The sequence below is a fragment of the Herpailurus yagouaroundi genome, unplaced genomic scaffold (genome assembly GCF_014898765.1).
Source record: "Herpailurus yagouaroundi ecotype Mexico unplaced genomic scaffold, PumYag 569, whole genome shotgun sequence".
Taxonomy (NCBI): domain Eukaryota; kingdom Metazoa; phylum Chordata; class Mammalia; order Carnivora; family Felidae; genus Herpailurus; species Herpailurus yagouaroundi.
Window position 1 is genome coordinate 490,584 of NW_024412786.1, and position 16,509 is coordinate 507,092.

At 52.3% G+C, this 16,509-nt stretch overlaps 1 protein-coding gene and 1 long non-coding RNA gene across 4 annotated transcripts; one reads left to right on the forward strand and one right to left on the reverse strand.

The window, feature by feature from the left end:
- Positions 1-3,028: 3,028 nt before the first annotated feature.
- On the reverse strand, positions 3,029-10,532 carry SLC22A6 (solute carrier family 22 member 6). Of its 3 annotated transcripts, XM_040466329.1 has the most exons (10): positions 9,845-10,532; positions 9,345-9,448; positions 8,953-9,107; positions 7,540-7,708; positions 6,984-7,107; positions 6,713-6,828; positions 5,421-5,635; positions 5,213-5,321; positions 3,507-3,710; positions 3,029-3,305 (listed from the first exon to the last, which is right to left on the reverse strand). In XM_040466329.1, exons 1-10 carry the CDS (start codon positions 10,211-10,213, stop codon positions 3,218-3,220), a joined length of 1,653 nt encoding a protein of 550 aa, XP_040322263.1. In that variant the 5' UTR covers positions 10,214-10,532; the 3' UTR covers positions 3,029-3,217. The 3 variants fall into 3 exon arrangements, with proteins under 3 accessions (XP_040322263.1, XP_040322265.1, XP_040322264.1); XM_040466331.1 differs by lacking the exon at positions 3,507-3,710 and having other exon boundaries at positions 9,845-10,213; XM_040466330.1 differs by lacking the exons at positions 3,029-3,305; positions 3,507-3,710 and adding an exon at positions 4,018-4,702 and having other exon boundaries at positions 9,845-10,213.
- A 96-nt stretch (positions 10,533-10,628) lies between these two features.
- LOC121023998 (uncharacterized) lies at positions 10,629-11,956 on the forward strand. Its single transcript, XR_005787568.1, has 3 exons — positions 10,629-10,889; positions 11,267-11,368; positions 11,543-11,956. It is a non-coding gene; the product is annotated as an uncharacterized LOC121023998 (long non-coding RNA).
- Positions 11,957-16,509: the final 4,553 nt, after the last annotated feature.

Sequence of the window (16,509 nt, forward strand, 5' to 3'; positions counted from 1 at the left end):
CAAATCAATTTTCTTATAGTTCTAGAAATCATAAGTCTAAAATCAATGTATTGGCAAGGCATTGTTTCTTCTGGAGGCTTCAGAGGAGAAGCCATGTCCTTGTCTTTTTCAGCTTGTCTTTCTTGGCTTGTTGTTCCTTCTTGTACCACTCCAAACTTTGGTTTCTGTTGTCAGATCTCCTATTACCTACTCTGGTCTCCTGCCTCCCTCTCCTATGATCACATTAGGCCCAACCCAGATAATCCAGGATAATCTCCCCATCTCAAAATCCTTAGCTTTTTTAAAAAGTTTAGGCCCAAATTGGTTAACATATAGGGTACTAATGATTTCAGGAATAGAATGTAGTGATTCATCGCTTACAGTGCTCATCGCAACAAGTGCCCTCTTTAATGCCCATCACCCATTTAGCCCATCCCCCCCACACAACACCCCGCCAGCAACCTCCGTTTGTTCTCTGTATTTAAGAGTCTCTTATGGTTTGTCCCCTTCTCGGTTTTTATCTTCTTTTTGCTTCCCTTCCCCTCTGTCCATCCGTTTTGTTTCTTAAATTCCACATGTGGGTAAAATCATATATTTGTCTTTCTCTGACTGACTTATTTTGCTTAGCATAATACCCTCCAGTTCCGTCCATGTAGTTGCAAAGGGCAAGATTTCATTCTTTGTCATGGCTGAGTAATATTCCACTGTATCTATACACCACATCTTCTTTATCCATTCATCAGTCGATGGGCCTTTGGGCTCTTCCCGTACCTTGGCTATTGGTGATAGTGTTGCTATAAACATTGGAGCACATGTGCCCCTTTGAATCAGTATTTTTGTATCCTTTGGATAAATACCTAGTAGTGCAATCCTGGGTCATAGGGTAGTTCTATTCTTAATTTTTTGAGGAACCTCCATACCGTGTTCCAGAGTGGGTGCCCCAGTTTGCATTCCCACCAGCAGTGCAAAAGCGTTCCTCTTTCTCCACGTCCTCACCAACATCTGTTGTTAATGTTAGCCATTCTGACAGGCGTGAGGTGGTATCTCATTGTGGTTTTGCTTTGTATTTCCCTGTCAAGATCCTCAGCTTCATGGCACCTGCAAAGTCCCTTTTACCATGTAAGGTAACATATTCACGGGTTTCAGGTATTAGAATGTGGACACCTTTGGAGGTCCATTATTCAGCTTTCCACATGATATGAAAGCTGAACTGTTTGGGCCTCTATTCTCTGAGGGGTCATGAAAACTCTTGGGAAAGGAAAGAAGTGAAGGGGCTTGGTGTGGGCCGACGCCTGGGTTGTAGAGGTGGGTCCTGGGGTACAAGCGTGGAGCCCAAGGAAGGTGGCTTCTGGTGAGCCGTCTACCAGGGCCATGCAGTTGAGAAACCTCCTGAGTGTACCCTCCCGGCCAGGGAGTGCTCAGAGCTGCAGATAGAGAAACTGAGGGTGGCCACAAAGGTCCTACAAATCCTGGCCGATGATAGGACCTTATGGTCAAAACTGGGGACAACATCTGAGACCACTGAAGTGAGGCGTGACAGTATAAAAACTCAGGCTCAGGGCCACTGTGAGAGGATGGGATGTGAGCCAGTGTTCGACAGATGACTCCTTGAGGAGACAGGTCAGAAGTCACCTGCTGGTGACTTAAAAATGGAAGGAAGGTAAGGTTCCGTCTGGCCAAAGGTATGGGGTGAGCACAGGAAGTTCCTGGCCAGCAGCTGGGGAAATGGATTCCGTGCAGCTGGTGTGTGCCGTCCCAGGGCTTTGTGGCTTCTTCAGGGCAGCTCTGGGTTACCTCCCCTCTCCAGGTTGCCCTGACTCAGCTAGAGCCCTGTGTCTTACCTGGAAGACAATGTGTACAACTCCAGAGGTGTGGACTTTCCCCGAGGGATGGGGAGGGGCTGAGTCAGCTGCAGGGGAATGAGTGATGGGCAATGTACCAGGGGGACAAACATGACTGAGAAGGCACATTTGCAAGAGGGGATGGCTGGTGCCCTGACCCTTGCCACCGGGGGCGCTAATAGGGCTGTCTTTCCCACCGCCCGGGACTTCCTTGAAATGAGCTCTCTTGCCGACACAGGGGATTGGATAGCCTCCTCTTTTCCTGACTGTGACCTCCAAACTGCCTTCCATCCCTCCTTTTGCATGGTTCTGACCAGGATTCGTTTTCTCCTCCCCCTTATCCTTCTCTCTCCTTTCAGTCCAGGAGGGAGGGGAAGAAGCCAAGTCCTGGGGGTGCAAGAGGCCAAAGTCTCAGTGCCTCATAGCCCTGGGCAGTGGAGGGGGTCAGGCGCATGCGTTCCAGAGGTGGATTGTGTTCTAATCCTGACTCCACAATTTACTAGCTGTGTGAATTTGGGCAAGTGACTTAACCACTCTGTGCCCATTTCTCAAATGGGGGATAAAAACAGTACTTATCTCTAGAAAGTTACTGGGAAGATTAAACGAGTCCGTATATGCAAAGTGCTTAGGGCAGTGCCTGGCGTCAAAGTGGCAGTTGGTGCTGGCTCTCTCTGGCTCGGTTCTACCCTCCCCCTTCCCTCCTCCCTTGTCTCCCCTTCCTGCCTGCAGGAGGCAGACCAGCGAAGAAAATCCGCAAAGGGTGGTGGGAAGGCTTAGGGTGGCTAGTGGGCGGAACCTCCAGCTGCAAGGCAGGAAGTGACAAGCTGGTTTTGAGTTTGGACCCTGCTGGGATCTGGAGGATCAAGGGCCAGCGTCTGTGGTCCTTTTTCTCCCTCTTTGCTGCAGGAGATTCCCATTTGCTCTCACAGAGGGGGAGGAGCCTGAAACAAAGCCTCTGATTGGCTGCTTCCATTCGGTCCCTTGTCAATTTCCAAACTGGGAGGGGGGGAAGGGGAGGAGCATAAGATATTAAAAACTCATAGGAGTATTTGAATAGGGTAGAGAAGGAGGGAGGGAAGAGGGTGGAAAGTAGGGGCAGGGGAGGGTTTATGAAATACTGGAGGTTGAGGGCAGGGATTGGACGGTATAAACTTTTGGCCACTGGCTGATGTGGAGTGACTATGACATTTGAGACGACAGAGACCAAAGGAGATGCACACGGACCTTTTAATGACGCGGTCTTGGTGGAGTCTATTCACGGAGGGAGACCCCAGGGAGGTGCTTTCCTGAACCACAGCCTGGACACGTGGGCTGCCATTTCCCCTCCTCCAGTGGGTGGCTCAGGACCCGTGGGACCCTCACTTCCTTTTAGGCTCTGTGAGGTCCCTTCTCAGTGCTCAGAGTCCATTCTCTCGTGCGGAAGCCTGGAGCGGGACCATTTGCTTCTGCTGATCTTGCTGCTGCCGTCTTGGCTTTCCTCTCCTCCTGGGGGGGGGGGGGGGCGCAGGAGAGTGGTGTCCTGGGTATGCAGCCTCCAGGCCAGGGCCAGGAGCCGGGGGCTTCCGGGGAGTTCTCTACTCAGCTGTGCCCAGCTACCATCTCTCTGCCCCAAACATCTACTGCTTCCCGGAGCCGGAAGCCCCAGGAGTCTAGGGTGCGTGACCTGGGGTAAGTCCCTGCTCCCACCTGCTTTCCATGTCCTGCACCGTGTCTGGCAGTGGCTGGCCCAGGGTCTCTGGCAGGAGGGCAGTGACAGCACTGGCAGCCACAGGGACCGCACCGTAGATGAAGAGAGGCACGGAGGGGTAGATTTCAGCAGTCATGCCCACCAGCGGGCTCACGATGCTGCCCACTCGGGCCATAGTGCTGCCCATTCCCAAGCCTGTCTGCCTGTGGGGCCCAAGGTGGGGTGGTGTCAGTCATTGTTCCTGCACGAATGCTGAGGTGCGGGGGTCAGGGCAGCTCAGGCTGAGGCCTCCTGGTCCCTCGTCTCTTCCCCCATTTGACTGACAAACCAATTTGCCATTTGTCTTGGAGATCTTTTTAAAAAATAATTATTTCTTTATTAATAATTTTATTTATTTCTTTATTGGAGCCCCACGTGGGGCCTGAACTCACAACCCCAAGATCAAGAGTCGCATGTCCTACTGACTGAGCCAGCCAGGCATCCCTGTTTTGGAGATTTAAAAAAAAAAAAAAAAAACAACAAAAAAACAGACAACCATAAAAACCAAAAAGAGGTGGGGAAAGGCTCTGGCCAAAGAATCAGGAGACTGAATTTCGCCTCGGCCCTTAACCTGCTGTGTGACCTTAGGAAGAGTCCCTTTTCATCTCTGGGCCTCAGTTTCCTGAGCTGTCAAATCAGACAGGCCGGTGGTGCTCAGATCACTGGGGCGGGGTGGGGGGGGGGTGGCTTTTGAGTTATAGTTGCTCTGGAGCAAAGAGTCCTATTGGATTAGAATCCCCAGGGGAGAGGACCTGGAGACTGCACGCTGAGACTATGTTCAGAACCTTCTCTGTGAAAGCAGAGGTTAAAAACATTGACTCAGGAGACAAAGTGCTTGAATTCAAATCCAAGCTTCCCCACTTACAAGCTGTGTGACCTTGGGCAAATCACCTAACCTTTCTGTGGCTCACTTTTCTCATTCATAAAATGGGAATAGCCATAGCACCTACCTTATAGGCTTGCTCTGCGGACGAAATGAGTTGATATTTGTCAAAAAGGTTAAGACGGTGCCTGGCACATAGTGAGTGCTTTCTACTGTTGCTCGTTCCCCTGAAGTCCCATGCAGGCACAGGACGGTGACCATGACCCTGCTGGTTCCGAGTAGCCTAGGGCAGCCTGGCCTTTCTTTGACCTCTCACGAATTTTGCATCCCGTTCTTAAAACAGACACGTGTTTCTTGTTTCTTAATGCAAAAATGCCCGGCCCCGCTCCCCAATTGTGGCACTCCGAAAGCAGTGCTACGTGTATCCGTACGGCTACCAAGCGCCACCCTTATTAAATGTGGCCCTTGTGATAAGAAAGAACTCTCCTGTTTGGTCTTTGGTTTCAGATGGACCACTTGGTTTATAGATGAGATTAAGAATTGGTGGCAGCTTCTAACTTGTGCCTTGGAGATCAAGGCGGAGCTTCACTCGATTGCCCCGTGAGATGTGACTTCTTGGCTGTCTGCTCTGCCCTGCTCCTTTGGAGAGCTTTTCCTTGGATCGGGTAAGGGCTTAGTGGGCAGGGACACCTGCGTTAGCCATGGAGCGTGTACCGAGTGGCTGATACATGCCCTGCCTGGATGAGTGCCGTGAGGGGCCTTGGGCCATGGCATTCCGGATGGTGCTCTGGGGTCTGACCTATGCGCGAGGGAAAGTCTTGTCCCAAGACCCCTCCCACTCACCGGATCACCGTGGGGTACAGCTCCCCAGTGTATAGGAAGATGCAGTTGAAGGAGGTAGCCAGGCAGCCTTTCCCCAGAACGGCAAGGGAGGTTCGGACCATGGACTGATCTGGCAAGAAAGAGGGAGTCAGTGGGAGCTCGGGAGTAGGGGCTGAGAATCTGGGGATAGGGCTAAAGATGAAGGGCCAAGGTACTCTTGGGTGCTCACCCTGGGGTATCACCCCATTGACCAGGATGCAGATGCCTGCCAACAGCAGAGAGGCCATCTGGGCAGGCCGGCGGCCCAGAGAGTTGATGACAAGGAAGCCCACAAGCTTGGCAGGCAGGTCCACAGCACCAAAAATCACCTGGATTAGGTAGATGCTGACCCCGAAGCCCTGCAGGTCCATAACCAGCCCATAGTAGGCAAAACTAGTGGCAAACCTAGTGGGGAGGGGGGGAGGGGCATGGAGTTTGTCAGGAAGGCATAAAAGAGGGGGTGCTCATTCAAAATGGGGGCGAGCCACACTGGGTGCCCTGCTTAAGAAGCTGGAATCTGCCTTGGCTAATATTTCGTCAGACATTTAGTATGTATTTCGTGGAAGTGGGGGGTAGTTCTCCAATACCCCAGCTTTCTCCATCTTCTGCTCACTAGAGTCCCCGGTGTATTAGGGGGTTTTGGCTTAGTCGTCGTGTTAAGATTTACTTAGTTTTACTCTTTATCTTATCTGTTGCTACTGGCCCAAGGGCAGGTGGACTTTCAAGCCGTATCTTTCAGGGTCAAGGTGTTGGGGGGAGGTCAGAGCTTTGCAGACCTGTGCCTGGTTCTGGGATGGTTCTGGGATGGGTGCTTCTTAAGAAGTCAAGAGCCCACGAAATGAAGCTTGGGTGATTGGATAGGACCTGCAACCGGGAGTAAATCCCAAATTGGAACCAGAGAGTTCGTCGATGGAAATGCGGAGCGTGCTTCTAACTATCATGGGATTGCCGTTGGCGGCATCAGGAAGGTAGCACATCAGAGGAGTAATGGGGAACGTTGCAACGGGAAAGGAACATTTTTGGCTGGGATCGGCCTTGGCCAGAGTGTTACTTTTGGAGACGAGTTTTGGGCATCTTATTGCCCACGTTTGTGTCTCTGGCAGGCGCTGCTGGGCCAGGAAAGTCTCCAAATGTTTTGTAAGCCAGACGGGTCTTTGCCTTTGTGGTATAATTCTATGGACTCTGGGGGTGACCGACCACTCCTGATGAGGTGTTTCCATACTGGAACAGAGTTGGTAAAAGGGGAAGACGGAGAGATGGATGGCCAGTGTGGGGACCAGGGGTGAACTGAGGCTGGAGGTCATCTCGTTCTTTAAGACTGTCCCTGGTGGAGGCTTGCCGCCCCTCACAGCCGGTGTGCTGACTTTTCCTCCCTTTTGCCTGGCTTCTTCCACTCATTACATCCACTCTCTCTCCCCAGCCAGCCTTTCGTCTCTCAGGCCGTCTCTCTATCTCTTTGCCACTAGGTCTGTCTGGGCCTACCACAGCATGGAGAGGCAGAGGAAGAGGTGGCGAAGGGCGGGGCAGCGCAGCAACTCCAGGGCGGATGCCTGGCCTTTGCCCATGGTCAGCTCCTTCTGCAGACTGGCCCGGAGCACCTGCCAGGATGGGCAGGGCTCAGGGCCTGGACTCCTCCAGAAGCTCCTCCCAGCCTAACCCCTTACTCAGGGAAGCCCTCTGGGACCTGAGTTCAGGGTTTGAGGGTGGAATCCTGGTAGGGTGTCACAGGAGGTCTTGTGGGGGGGGGTCTTACCTCCATACTTAGCTTGGTCCCCTCTTCCCGCTTCCCATTGATCCAGGCCACTCTCTGCAGGGTCTTCAAGGTGAGGTCTAGCCTCCCAGAGGAGGAGTGCCAGCGGGCAGACTCGATGAAGAACCTGGGAGCCGGGGTGAGGATAGGGGTCAAGGTGGCTTCAGTTGCAGTCTGCTGGGCTGGGGGCAGGGGGTGGGCTTCCCAGGGGCCTGCAGTGGGATTTCTTTTAAGGCTGGGAACCCAGAAGTTTGGCCAGATCCCTTCCGCTAAGACCACAAAGCAGTGTCCAGCTCGGTGATGACTCATTCCCCGACTCAGGAGCTCAGCTTTTGGGCGCCGAGTAAAGAGAGCAGTGCAGGCAGGCTGGAGAGCCCGGGGGGAAGCTGAAGAACCAGATACCCAGGGCAGGTCCTTCCTTGCACAGCCTCAGAGGCACTGGTCTAGGTGTGACCTTCTCTGATTCTGTGGGGTAGCGTGTGTGAGATCTGGGGGATGTCTTGTCCCTTGCAGCCCTCTGGGCTCCTTTGCAGCCCTGCCCACCCTGGGCCCCACACACCAGGAGTAGATGAAGAAGGCGAAGAAAGGCACGGAGACCAGCAGCTGCAGGTGGCGCCAGTGGGGCACAGCATAAGCCACACCGGCCAGGAGGAACTGGCCCAGGCTGTAGACGTAGCCTATCAGGGTGCCCACACAAGCCCGCGTGTGGATGGGCAACCACTCCAAACCTGGAAAGAGGGTTAGAACAGAGTGGTGCATCTGGCTGGGCTGCGGGTGGATGGAGACCCCCCCGGGGGCGGGACAGGCAGAGACCCCTCTCTCCACCCAAACTTTGATCTGTCCCAAGGCTCAGTGGAAGACACATCTAACGAGGGTGGGTTCCTTGATGGGGGCCGTGGGGGACTTTCGGCGGACGTAGGAATGGGCAGATGGGTTTAGAATCCCTAGGAATTGTTCCCTCCACCCCGCTGCTGGGGTTTGCTGCTCCCCGACCTACTGTCCTGGCGAGGGCCCCTTTTCCCTTCAGAGCGTCTCTGACCATTCAGTGCTCTCTCAACAGCAGCCTCTCCTCTGGCTTTCCCCAGCCTGGGCTGATTCGGCGGCCAGAGCAGCTCGGAGGAGACAGCGGCTTTTCTCCATCTGGGAGGGTCAAGGGGGGAGTCGGACCACCTCTCTGCTGGGGTCTGAAGAGGCCCAGCCTTGTTCCTTGTGGGCTCCTGATTCGGCTGCTGGGCCAATGACTTGGAAACAGACTGGATTTGGGGGCTGAATTTTCTAGGTGTCCTGCCCTGGCCCCACCCGGGTTAATTCCTGTAGTCCAGAGGACCTCCAATCCATAGATTCCCTTCTGGGCTCGAGGGATGCCCTTGGGCAAATCCTTTCCCTTCTCTCCAGTCTCAGGTTCCTTATCTGAGAACCAGGGGAAAGGGAGTGACCTAACGGAGGGAGCACATTGATGGTTCATGGACAGACCACGCTCAGTCCATTAAATGGGTTTGGTCTACACGATGCTGGCTTGACCTGTGTTAAAAATATTGGAATTAATTTCCAACATTAAAAAATGGGGCTATTTTTGCGTTAATAAAGAGGAGGGAGTGAGATCTGACAGCCCTGAACCTTCTGGCTAGAGCAGCTGAGTGGCCCTGGCCCCTCCAGATGGGGATGCGACTCTCCTTTGGGTACAGTCCTCACCGTTCCCTAATCCCTCTTGTACCCAGTCTGCTTCAGTCATTCATGGGAACCTCCTGGCCCTAAAAAAATGGAGTTTGCGATTGTGTCTGAATGAGAGGTCAGGAGTTCGAGAAGAAGGCTCTTATGTTGGCCACCCAAAAGAGGGCAGGGAGGATTCAGGAGTGGGAACGGCAGGACCGGGGTGGGGGGAGCCGGGAGAGGAAGTTGGAAAGTGGCTGCTGGGTTGGGTGGTCAGAGGTGAGTGAGTGGGGACCCGCCCTGCCCTCCCAGCATCCCTCACTCAGTGTCATGCAGTTGAGGGCGATGCTAGCCAGCGACATGCCCGAGAGGAGCCGGAAGGCACAGTAGACAGGGAAGTTGGGAGCGAAGGCTGCACAGGTGCCTGACACGGCTGTCTGCAGGTAGTTCAAGATCAGCACCTTCCGGCGGCCCAGCCTGTGGGGGGAAGGGGGAGAGAACAGCAGTAGGGGTCCTGAGGACTGATGGTTCCAGGCTGGGTAGGGAGAGGAGCGTTTGCCTTGGTCTTTTGAGGACCTGTGCGGTATCACGAGGCTGGCCCCGAAGGTCCTCAAACCAGCCCCCGGGTTGTAAGGCCGACTTCCCACTTGGTTCCCGTGAACCCAGCCGAGGCCTGGGGCCCAGCCCGGCCCCTTGGCTCTACCCAGGACTGACCTGTCTGCCAGGTACCCAAACACCATGGCTCCAAGAAGCACCCCTACCATGTACAAGGACTGGGCCAGCTGGCGTAAGGCCCTGTTAGAGCACACGAGGTCCCACTGTGGGGAGAGGGGGCAAGGGTCAGGCAGAGACGAGCCTGGGCTGCAAGGCTCCCCTTCCCGTCCCTTGGGCTGGCCCTCTGAGACCTGCGTCAGCCCCTTCCCTGACACTCCCCGTCCCCGTTTGCTTCCCCAGTCCCGGCAGCTGAGAGACTTCCCTGGACTCTGATATCCCCCTCTTCTACAAAGGCCCCCATCTTGAACCTCTTTCTTTATCTTCCCATCTTGGTCTCTGGAAAATCTGAGGCAGGTGTGTGCATGTGTGTGCGTGTGTGTGCGCGTGTGTGTGCGCGCGTGTGTGTGTGTGCGCGCGCGCGGAAGCATCTGTCTGTCTGTCTCAGTGGGGAAGGCAAGTCTGGTTGTCACACAGAGCAGGGGGGTCCCGGGTTTCCTCACCTCAGTCACGATGGTGGAGGGGAAGGTGCTGTTGTCATAGATCCAGCCGTTGGTGCAGGGCTCTGTGGCCCCCGTGCTGTTGGCGTCTGTGCTGTTGGGAAAGGGTGGTCCCCGCCGGGGGACGGTGAAGCGGAGGCAGGACTCGGGCTGCCCCTGTCCGTCCCGGGGCAGCCAGGCCTCCAGCCCCCCGTCCTGGCTGAAGTTGGCCTCGGCAGGCGGGCGGCAGTGGTGGGTGGGGATGGCCGCGGTGAAGTTCTGCAGCGTGTTGTGGGAAGCCATCAGGAGCAGGGGGAGGACCACCAGAGTGACTTGGATCTGCTGGAAGCGGCCGACACCCCCCACCTGCTGCAGGAGGTCGTTGAAGGCCATGGGGCCAGGCCCGGCCGAACGGCTGGGGGCTGAGGACTTCCGCCTAGCACCTCTGTCCGTGTGTCTGTGTGCCTGCTGTCCTTAGCTGGAGGAGAGAAGCTGCCGCCGCTTCTGTGGCTGACTTGTTCCTAGAGCCGAATCTGAGCTGGCTCTGTGGGGGGACAGGAACCCGGCTGGCGGCCCCTCCTTCCTTCTCTCTCTCCCTGTGTTCTGTCCCTCCCTTTCCCTCGAGCCTCCCCTCACTTGGGGGTGGGGTGCTTTGCTCTCAGGGTCTGCAGAAGCCCTGACCCCTACGTGGACAGGATTTAATCCTTGGCCTGGAGGGAATGAGTTAACGTGTGACTTGGTATCAGAAGGATTAACCCCCTGAGTATCCTTATGTCAGTGGAAATTCTCCAAGTGGGTATAAAGGGCAGGAGAGTGGACCGGGGCGGGAGTGGTGAGAGGGGATGGACTGGGAGGGCCTGTCTAGGCACCTGGGGGGTGGCAGGGGCCAGGTGGGACCTTACTGTCTTCCTTTTAGGGAGAAGACTGGGCTCTGGGAAGTGTGGTGGCCTCTTGAGGGGACTTTTTTCCTTTTTAGTGGACACGATCCAAGCAGTCTATCTTGGGGAAGAGTTGCCAGAGAAAATACAGGACTCCCAGTTTCAGATCAACACATGCGTCTTATTGTAGTGTAAGTATATCCCTAGTATTACATGGGACATACTTTTTTAATAAAAATCATTCATTGATCTGAAATTCAGATTTAACTGGGCATCCTGTATTCGTTACTTTTTTAAAAGTTTATTTATTTATTTTGTGTGTGAGAGAGAAAGAGAGAGCGAGCAGGGGAGGGGCAGAGAAACAAGGAGAGGGAGAATCCCAAGCAAGTCCCGCATTATCAGCTCGGAGCCCTACACCAGGCTTGAACTCACGAGCCATATGAGATCATGACCCGAGCCGAAATCAAGAGTCAGATGCTTAACCGACTGAGCCACCTGGGTGCCCCTGGGCGTCCTGTTTCTTACATGTTAAAACTGGCAACTCCAGTCTTTGGTCTCCTGGGGACAGCTCATATCTTACGGGACCACGGCTTTGTTCAGCTGGAAGAGACTATAGAGGTCAGAGGCTATTTTTGAAGAAGAGGTACAGAAGACCAACATCATGCATGAGGTAGATCGATTCTTCTAGTGTCTCAGCTTTTACCTTCTGGCTTATCCCGATTCAAAATTTTCCCTTTGTCTTGTTCTCTCTGTCCATAGTTTTTATTTTTATTTTTTCAGTGAACACGAACTTATTTTATTCGTGGCCACGACTCTAAGATAATCACTCAATTTCCTCCAACAGTTTGCCTTCCGAGTCACTCAGGATCAGGGCGGTGCTGAGTTCTGATTGGATGGGCTTCTATGAGATCTGATTGGTTGGATCATGCGTTGGAAATGTCAATAAAGCAGGTTGCAACTTCTTGCTTTTAATTTGCATAGTACAGAGTATATACAACATGGACTCTGGAGTCAGTTTACTTGGATCTAAATCCTTATTTCACATTTACTGGTTGTATAGACAGGGCGGGTTGCTAAAATCCTGTATTATCTCAGTATTCTTGTATGCAAGATGGGTATAATAGTCATGTTTGCCTCATTGGGCTACTGGAGGGTTAAACGTGTGAATACAGCTAAAGATCTTTAAAAATTTTTTTTTTTTTATGTTTGTTCATTTTTGAAAGAGAGAGACAGAGCACAAGCAGGGGTGGGGCGGAGAGAGAGGGGCACACAGAATCTGAAGCAGGCTCCAGGCTCCGAGCTGTCAGCACAGAGCCCGACGTGGGGCTCGAACTCACGAACCATGAGACCGTGACCTGGGCCGAAGTCGGACGCTCAGCTGACTGAGCCACCCATGCGCCCCAATACAGCTAAAGATCTTAAAGTAGCCACTGCCCTGCAGCTCAGTGAGAATGAGCTGTTCTTATTATCTGTTTCTGGAAAAAGGTGAGACACTTGGGATGCCTGGGTGGCTCAGTCAGTTAAGCGCAGGACTTGATCTCAGCTTAGGTCATGATCTCGAGGTTCATGAGTTCAAGCCCTACGTTGGGCTCTGAGCTGGCAGCACAGAATCTGCTTGGGATTCTCTCTCTTTATCCCTCCCCTGCTTGTTCTCTCTCTCTCTCTCTCTCTCTCAAAATAAGTAAGCTTTATTAAAAAAGTAAAAAAAAAAAAAAGGTGAGACTATTATATTGATTTTAGAGAGAAAATAGGCCTAAGCACATCTTACCCTAAGAACAGTGATCCCCCACTGGGCGTGATTTTGCCCCCCACCCCCCGCCTCCAGGAGACATTTGGCAATGTCAGGAGATGTTTTTGGTTGTCATAGCACCAGGGATGCAGCTGAACATCCTACAATGAATAAGACAGCACCCCTCCCCCCTCAAGAATTTTCTGGACCACAAATATGACTAGTGCTAAGTTTGGGAAACCCTACCTTAAAAGATGTCTCAGACTTATTTTGAGGAGTGACCAATCCCATACCCGCTTGGCCGAGGATATTCCAGTCATACTGAAGACTCCTACCAAAATATTTCTTTTTTTTTTTTTTAAATTTTTTTTTTCAACGTTTATTTATTTTGGGGACAGAGAGAGACAGAGCATGAACGGGGGAGGGGCAGAGAGAGAGGGAGACACAGAATCGGAAACAAGCTCCAGGCTCTGAGCCATCAGCCCAGAGCCCGACGCGGGGCTCGAACTCCCGGACCGCGAGATCGTGACCTGGCTGAAGTCGGACACCTAACCGACTGCGCCACCCAGGCGCCCCTCCTACCAAAATATTTCTAAGAATGCCCATGCTCTTATTTGAGTAGGGAAAATCTTTGCGAGATGGGGAGGAAAACTGCTCCCCCACCCTCCGCTTGAGTACAGCAGAGTAGCCTGGGCTCCAAAGCGCTGCAGCCCTTTCCCTTCCCAGGCATACGTAGCCAATTTGACCACTGGAGTAGCCACGTCAGGACCCCAATCTTCCTGTGTCCAGGCCAACAACACTCTTCTCCGCCATGTTCTAACCCGATGGTTGCTTTGAGCTTCCGTGCCGGACCCTTGCCTTTGCAGTGTGTTTCCATTTGGGGTTTCTGGCTGTCCCTCCCTGTTATCTGCCTCCTACTGACCGTAGGCATCATTTGGCATAGGTCTGAACACCATGGATGCCTAGGGTTCCAGGGTTTTATGGGAGGTAGCCAGGCCCTGTCCGAATTAGTTGATGCAAAGGGCCGGGAAGGGAAGGGGCGTTTCTCAGTATTGAGGGGTATTGAGGGGAAGCAGTTTTATTTCCGACTTTTCTTGTAAGGACTCAAGATGCCCGGCTATCGTTGTGCGGTTTACGCAAACTGTAAACTGTATTCAGTCCGGGGGCTGTTATTGTCTGTTGAGGCACTGGCTCCATGAAGTCTCAGACTGCTTCAAACCTACTCTATCTAACTTCAGAGCCAGGTTGTTTCCTGCTGTTTTAGAGGTGTGCCCAATTAAAGGGGTCTTAGGGATCATGTAGTTTCATTATGTACAAAAGAGAATAGGGGAGTCCCAGAGAGGGATGTAACTCAGCCCAGCCTCCCTCCTCCCACCCAGTGTTGGTTCTGGGCTGGGACCCGGTGGGTGTCCAGATGCCTGACAACATTCTCCAGGCCAAGGTATATAAGAGCCTTGTGGCCTGGGGATGTGAGGACAGCTGGACAAACAGCTTGGGAGCTCTGGGGCCAATCTCGTGTCAGGACTGGGTGCCCTCATGGGGGAGTAGGGAGAAAGTTGAGGGCAGCAGGGGAGATGGTGGGGCCCCTCCAAGCAACCTCCTTTTCTGAGTGTGTGCCCAACCCTGCCTTTGAGAAGAGCTCCCTCCCTCGTGCCGGACCAGCTCCAGCGAGGCTGAGCCTGGAAAAGCCTCAACTGGAGACTCCAGGGACTCCTGGAAATTGTGGTTGGCTCCTGGGATCATCTGGCTAGCACAGGGATTTCCTACCAGCCTCCCAGACCGTGGAGAGTTTCCGGTTGGAAATGCTCCCCTGGCACATGATTTGCAGAACTGAGAACTATCCTTTAGGGACACTCTAAGTCATTAAGTACTCAGAGTTGCATTCGCTGGATTGAGTGGAATGTGGACTTAAGTTCTGGCCATGCTCACGGAGAAGGGGTCAAATCCGAGACTTCTGATTGGCCGAGAGCCACATGCCATCAGAGATGACTGCTGTCACTCAGATGAAAACTTCTCGATGCATAGGTAGGGACACCAAGGCCCAGAGTAAGCAAGGGATTTGTCCTTGATCACCCAGCAAGGAAATCTAGAACTCACTTCCACTGTTCTTGTGACCATGCTAGCCGCCATCACATATCTCAGATTTTCTGCCACATCTGGATTTTATATAATTTTATCCTGTTAAATTTTAAATAAATGGGATTTAAGGTGCGTGGCTACCTGTGACCTTGATTTTTATCGTTTTTGTGAGACTTTTCCAATAAATGATTTACAGGTCAGAGAAAATATTCTTGCTCAGATCACATGTTCTAAATGTGAGTTGGAAATGAGTGGCCTGGACAGAAGTCTGGCAAACTCTGAGTGCCTGCTGGGCACATAGCAACGTTCTGAGCAAGGAGCCAAATTGTGAGTTTTATGTCTCATGGCCTGGCTACCCGGGCCAACGAACGGTGCAGAAATTAGAAATTCATCCGAAACTGCCATCTAAAGGCTGGACAGGAGGCGAGCAACCAATGAGGTGGCTCGGCATGAGGACTCTGCCCGAGAGAGGTGCCCCATATTGGACGACCATTCACTGAGCCAGCTGAAGGCTGAGCTCAGGGACTGAGAGCAGGGAGGAGGGAAAGCAGGAGGAGCTGGTGTTGTAGAGGAAGAAACAGAGATGGAGAAAGGGGGCAGTCCAGACGGGGGGGGGGGGGGGATTGGGGAACGGCAAGAGGAATGGGCCGGGTACATCCTGACCAGTATCCCAGTTCACCAGGAGTCCTGACCACATGACTAGGAAATGTCTTCCTCGGCATCTTCGCTCTCCTTCTTGTGTGTCCCTGAAACAGCACGGGAGGGGTTATGGCCAGGGCATCCTGGGTACCATCGTGAATTCTGGACAACTGAAAGAGGCTACTTTTCAGGGTGCACGGTGGAGGGTGCTTAAACTGAAGCCATTGAGGCAGGGTGGGAGCTGAGCATGACGGGCCTTGTAGCAGAGTTTAGACTTCATCCCAATGGGAAGTCACTGAAAAGTTGAAGCAGCGGTATATGATCTCTTTCGTGTTTATTAAGCTCTCTTTCAAATATCTAAGTACGGATTTGAGAATAATTAACTCTGTGCCTGACAGCTGAAGCCCTGGAGTGTTCTGGGTTGTCTAACACGGTAGCCTCTAGCCACTGCTGAGCACTTGAACTGAGCCCGTCCAAACTGACAAATGCTATTAGGGTAAGATATACACCAGGTTTTGAAAACTTAATACGAATTACAGGCTATAAGATATCTTATCGATAGCTTTTACATTGATTTCATGTTGAAATGGTAATATAGGATATTTTTGGTTAAATAAAAGACATTATATATATATAATTAAATACATTATATATACATTATATATATATAATTAAAATTATTTTTACCTTTTTAAACTAAAAAATAGCTAGCAATTAAAATAACCAGGAATTTTTTATTTTTAATTTTTTTTAGAGAGAGTGCGAGTGGGGGAGGGGGCAGAGAAAAAGAGAGAGAGAGAGAGAGAGAGAGAGAGAATCTTAAGCAGGTTCCATGCTCAGTGCAGAGCCTGAGGAGGGGCTCAATCCCACGACCCTGGGATCATGACCTGAGCTGAAATCACGAGTCAGATGCTCAACCAACTGAGCCACCCAGGTGCTCCAACGACTAAGAATTTTGGAATTGCGTCAGTGGCTTGCGTTACGTTTCCACTGGAGAATGCTGGTAAAGAATATTTGAGGAAGGGGTTCTAGGAAAGAATTCTGGGGAACGTCAGTGTTTAAAAGATGACAGAGGGAGAGAAGCTGCTTTTGGAATTGTTTGGTTTGGAAACCCTTGAGTTTAGCTTAAACAAAACAAAAGCTATTCAGAAAATTCAGGATATTTTATAGAACTCAGGGTCAGAAAGCACATCCAGGACTGAGGAAGACCTGGGACTTGGAATCCACTAAGGATAGACTCAAATAGGGGCGCCTGGGTGGCTCAGTTGGTTGAACATCCAGCTTGATTTCAGCACAGGTCATGATCTCACGGTTTGTGAGTTCGAGTCCCACATCGGGCTCTGCAATGTCGGTGTGGAGCCTGC

Bases quoted from the DNA above. Each gene is read 5' to 3' on its own strand.
- SLC22A6 (XM_040466329.1), bottom strand. From the start codon at position 10,213: ATGGCCTTCAACGACCTCCTGCAGCAGGTGGGGGGTGTCGGCCGCTTC. The intron at 7,709-8,952 runs GTGAGGGATGCT...CCCTCTTTCCAG, and splicing joins CCTCAACTGCATGACACTGA to GTTTGGAGTGGTTGCCCATC. The intron at 7,108-7,539 runs GTGTGTGGGGCC...CCCGGCTCCCAG, and splicing joins GCCTTCTTCATCTACTCCTG to GTTCTTCATCGAGTCTGCCC.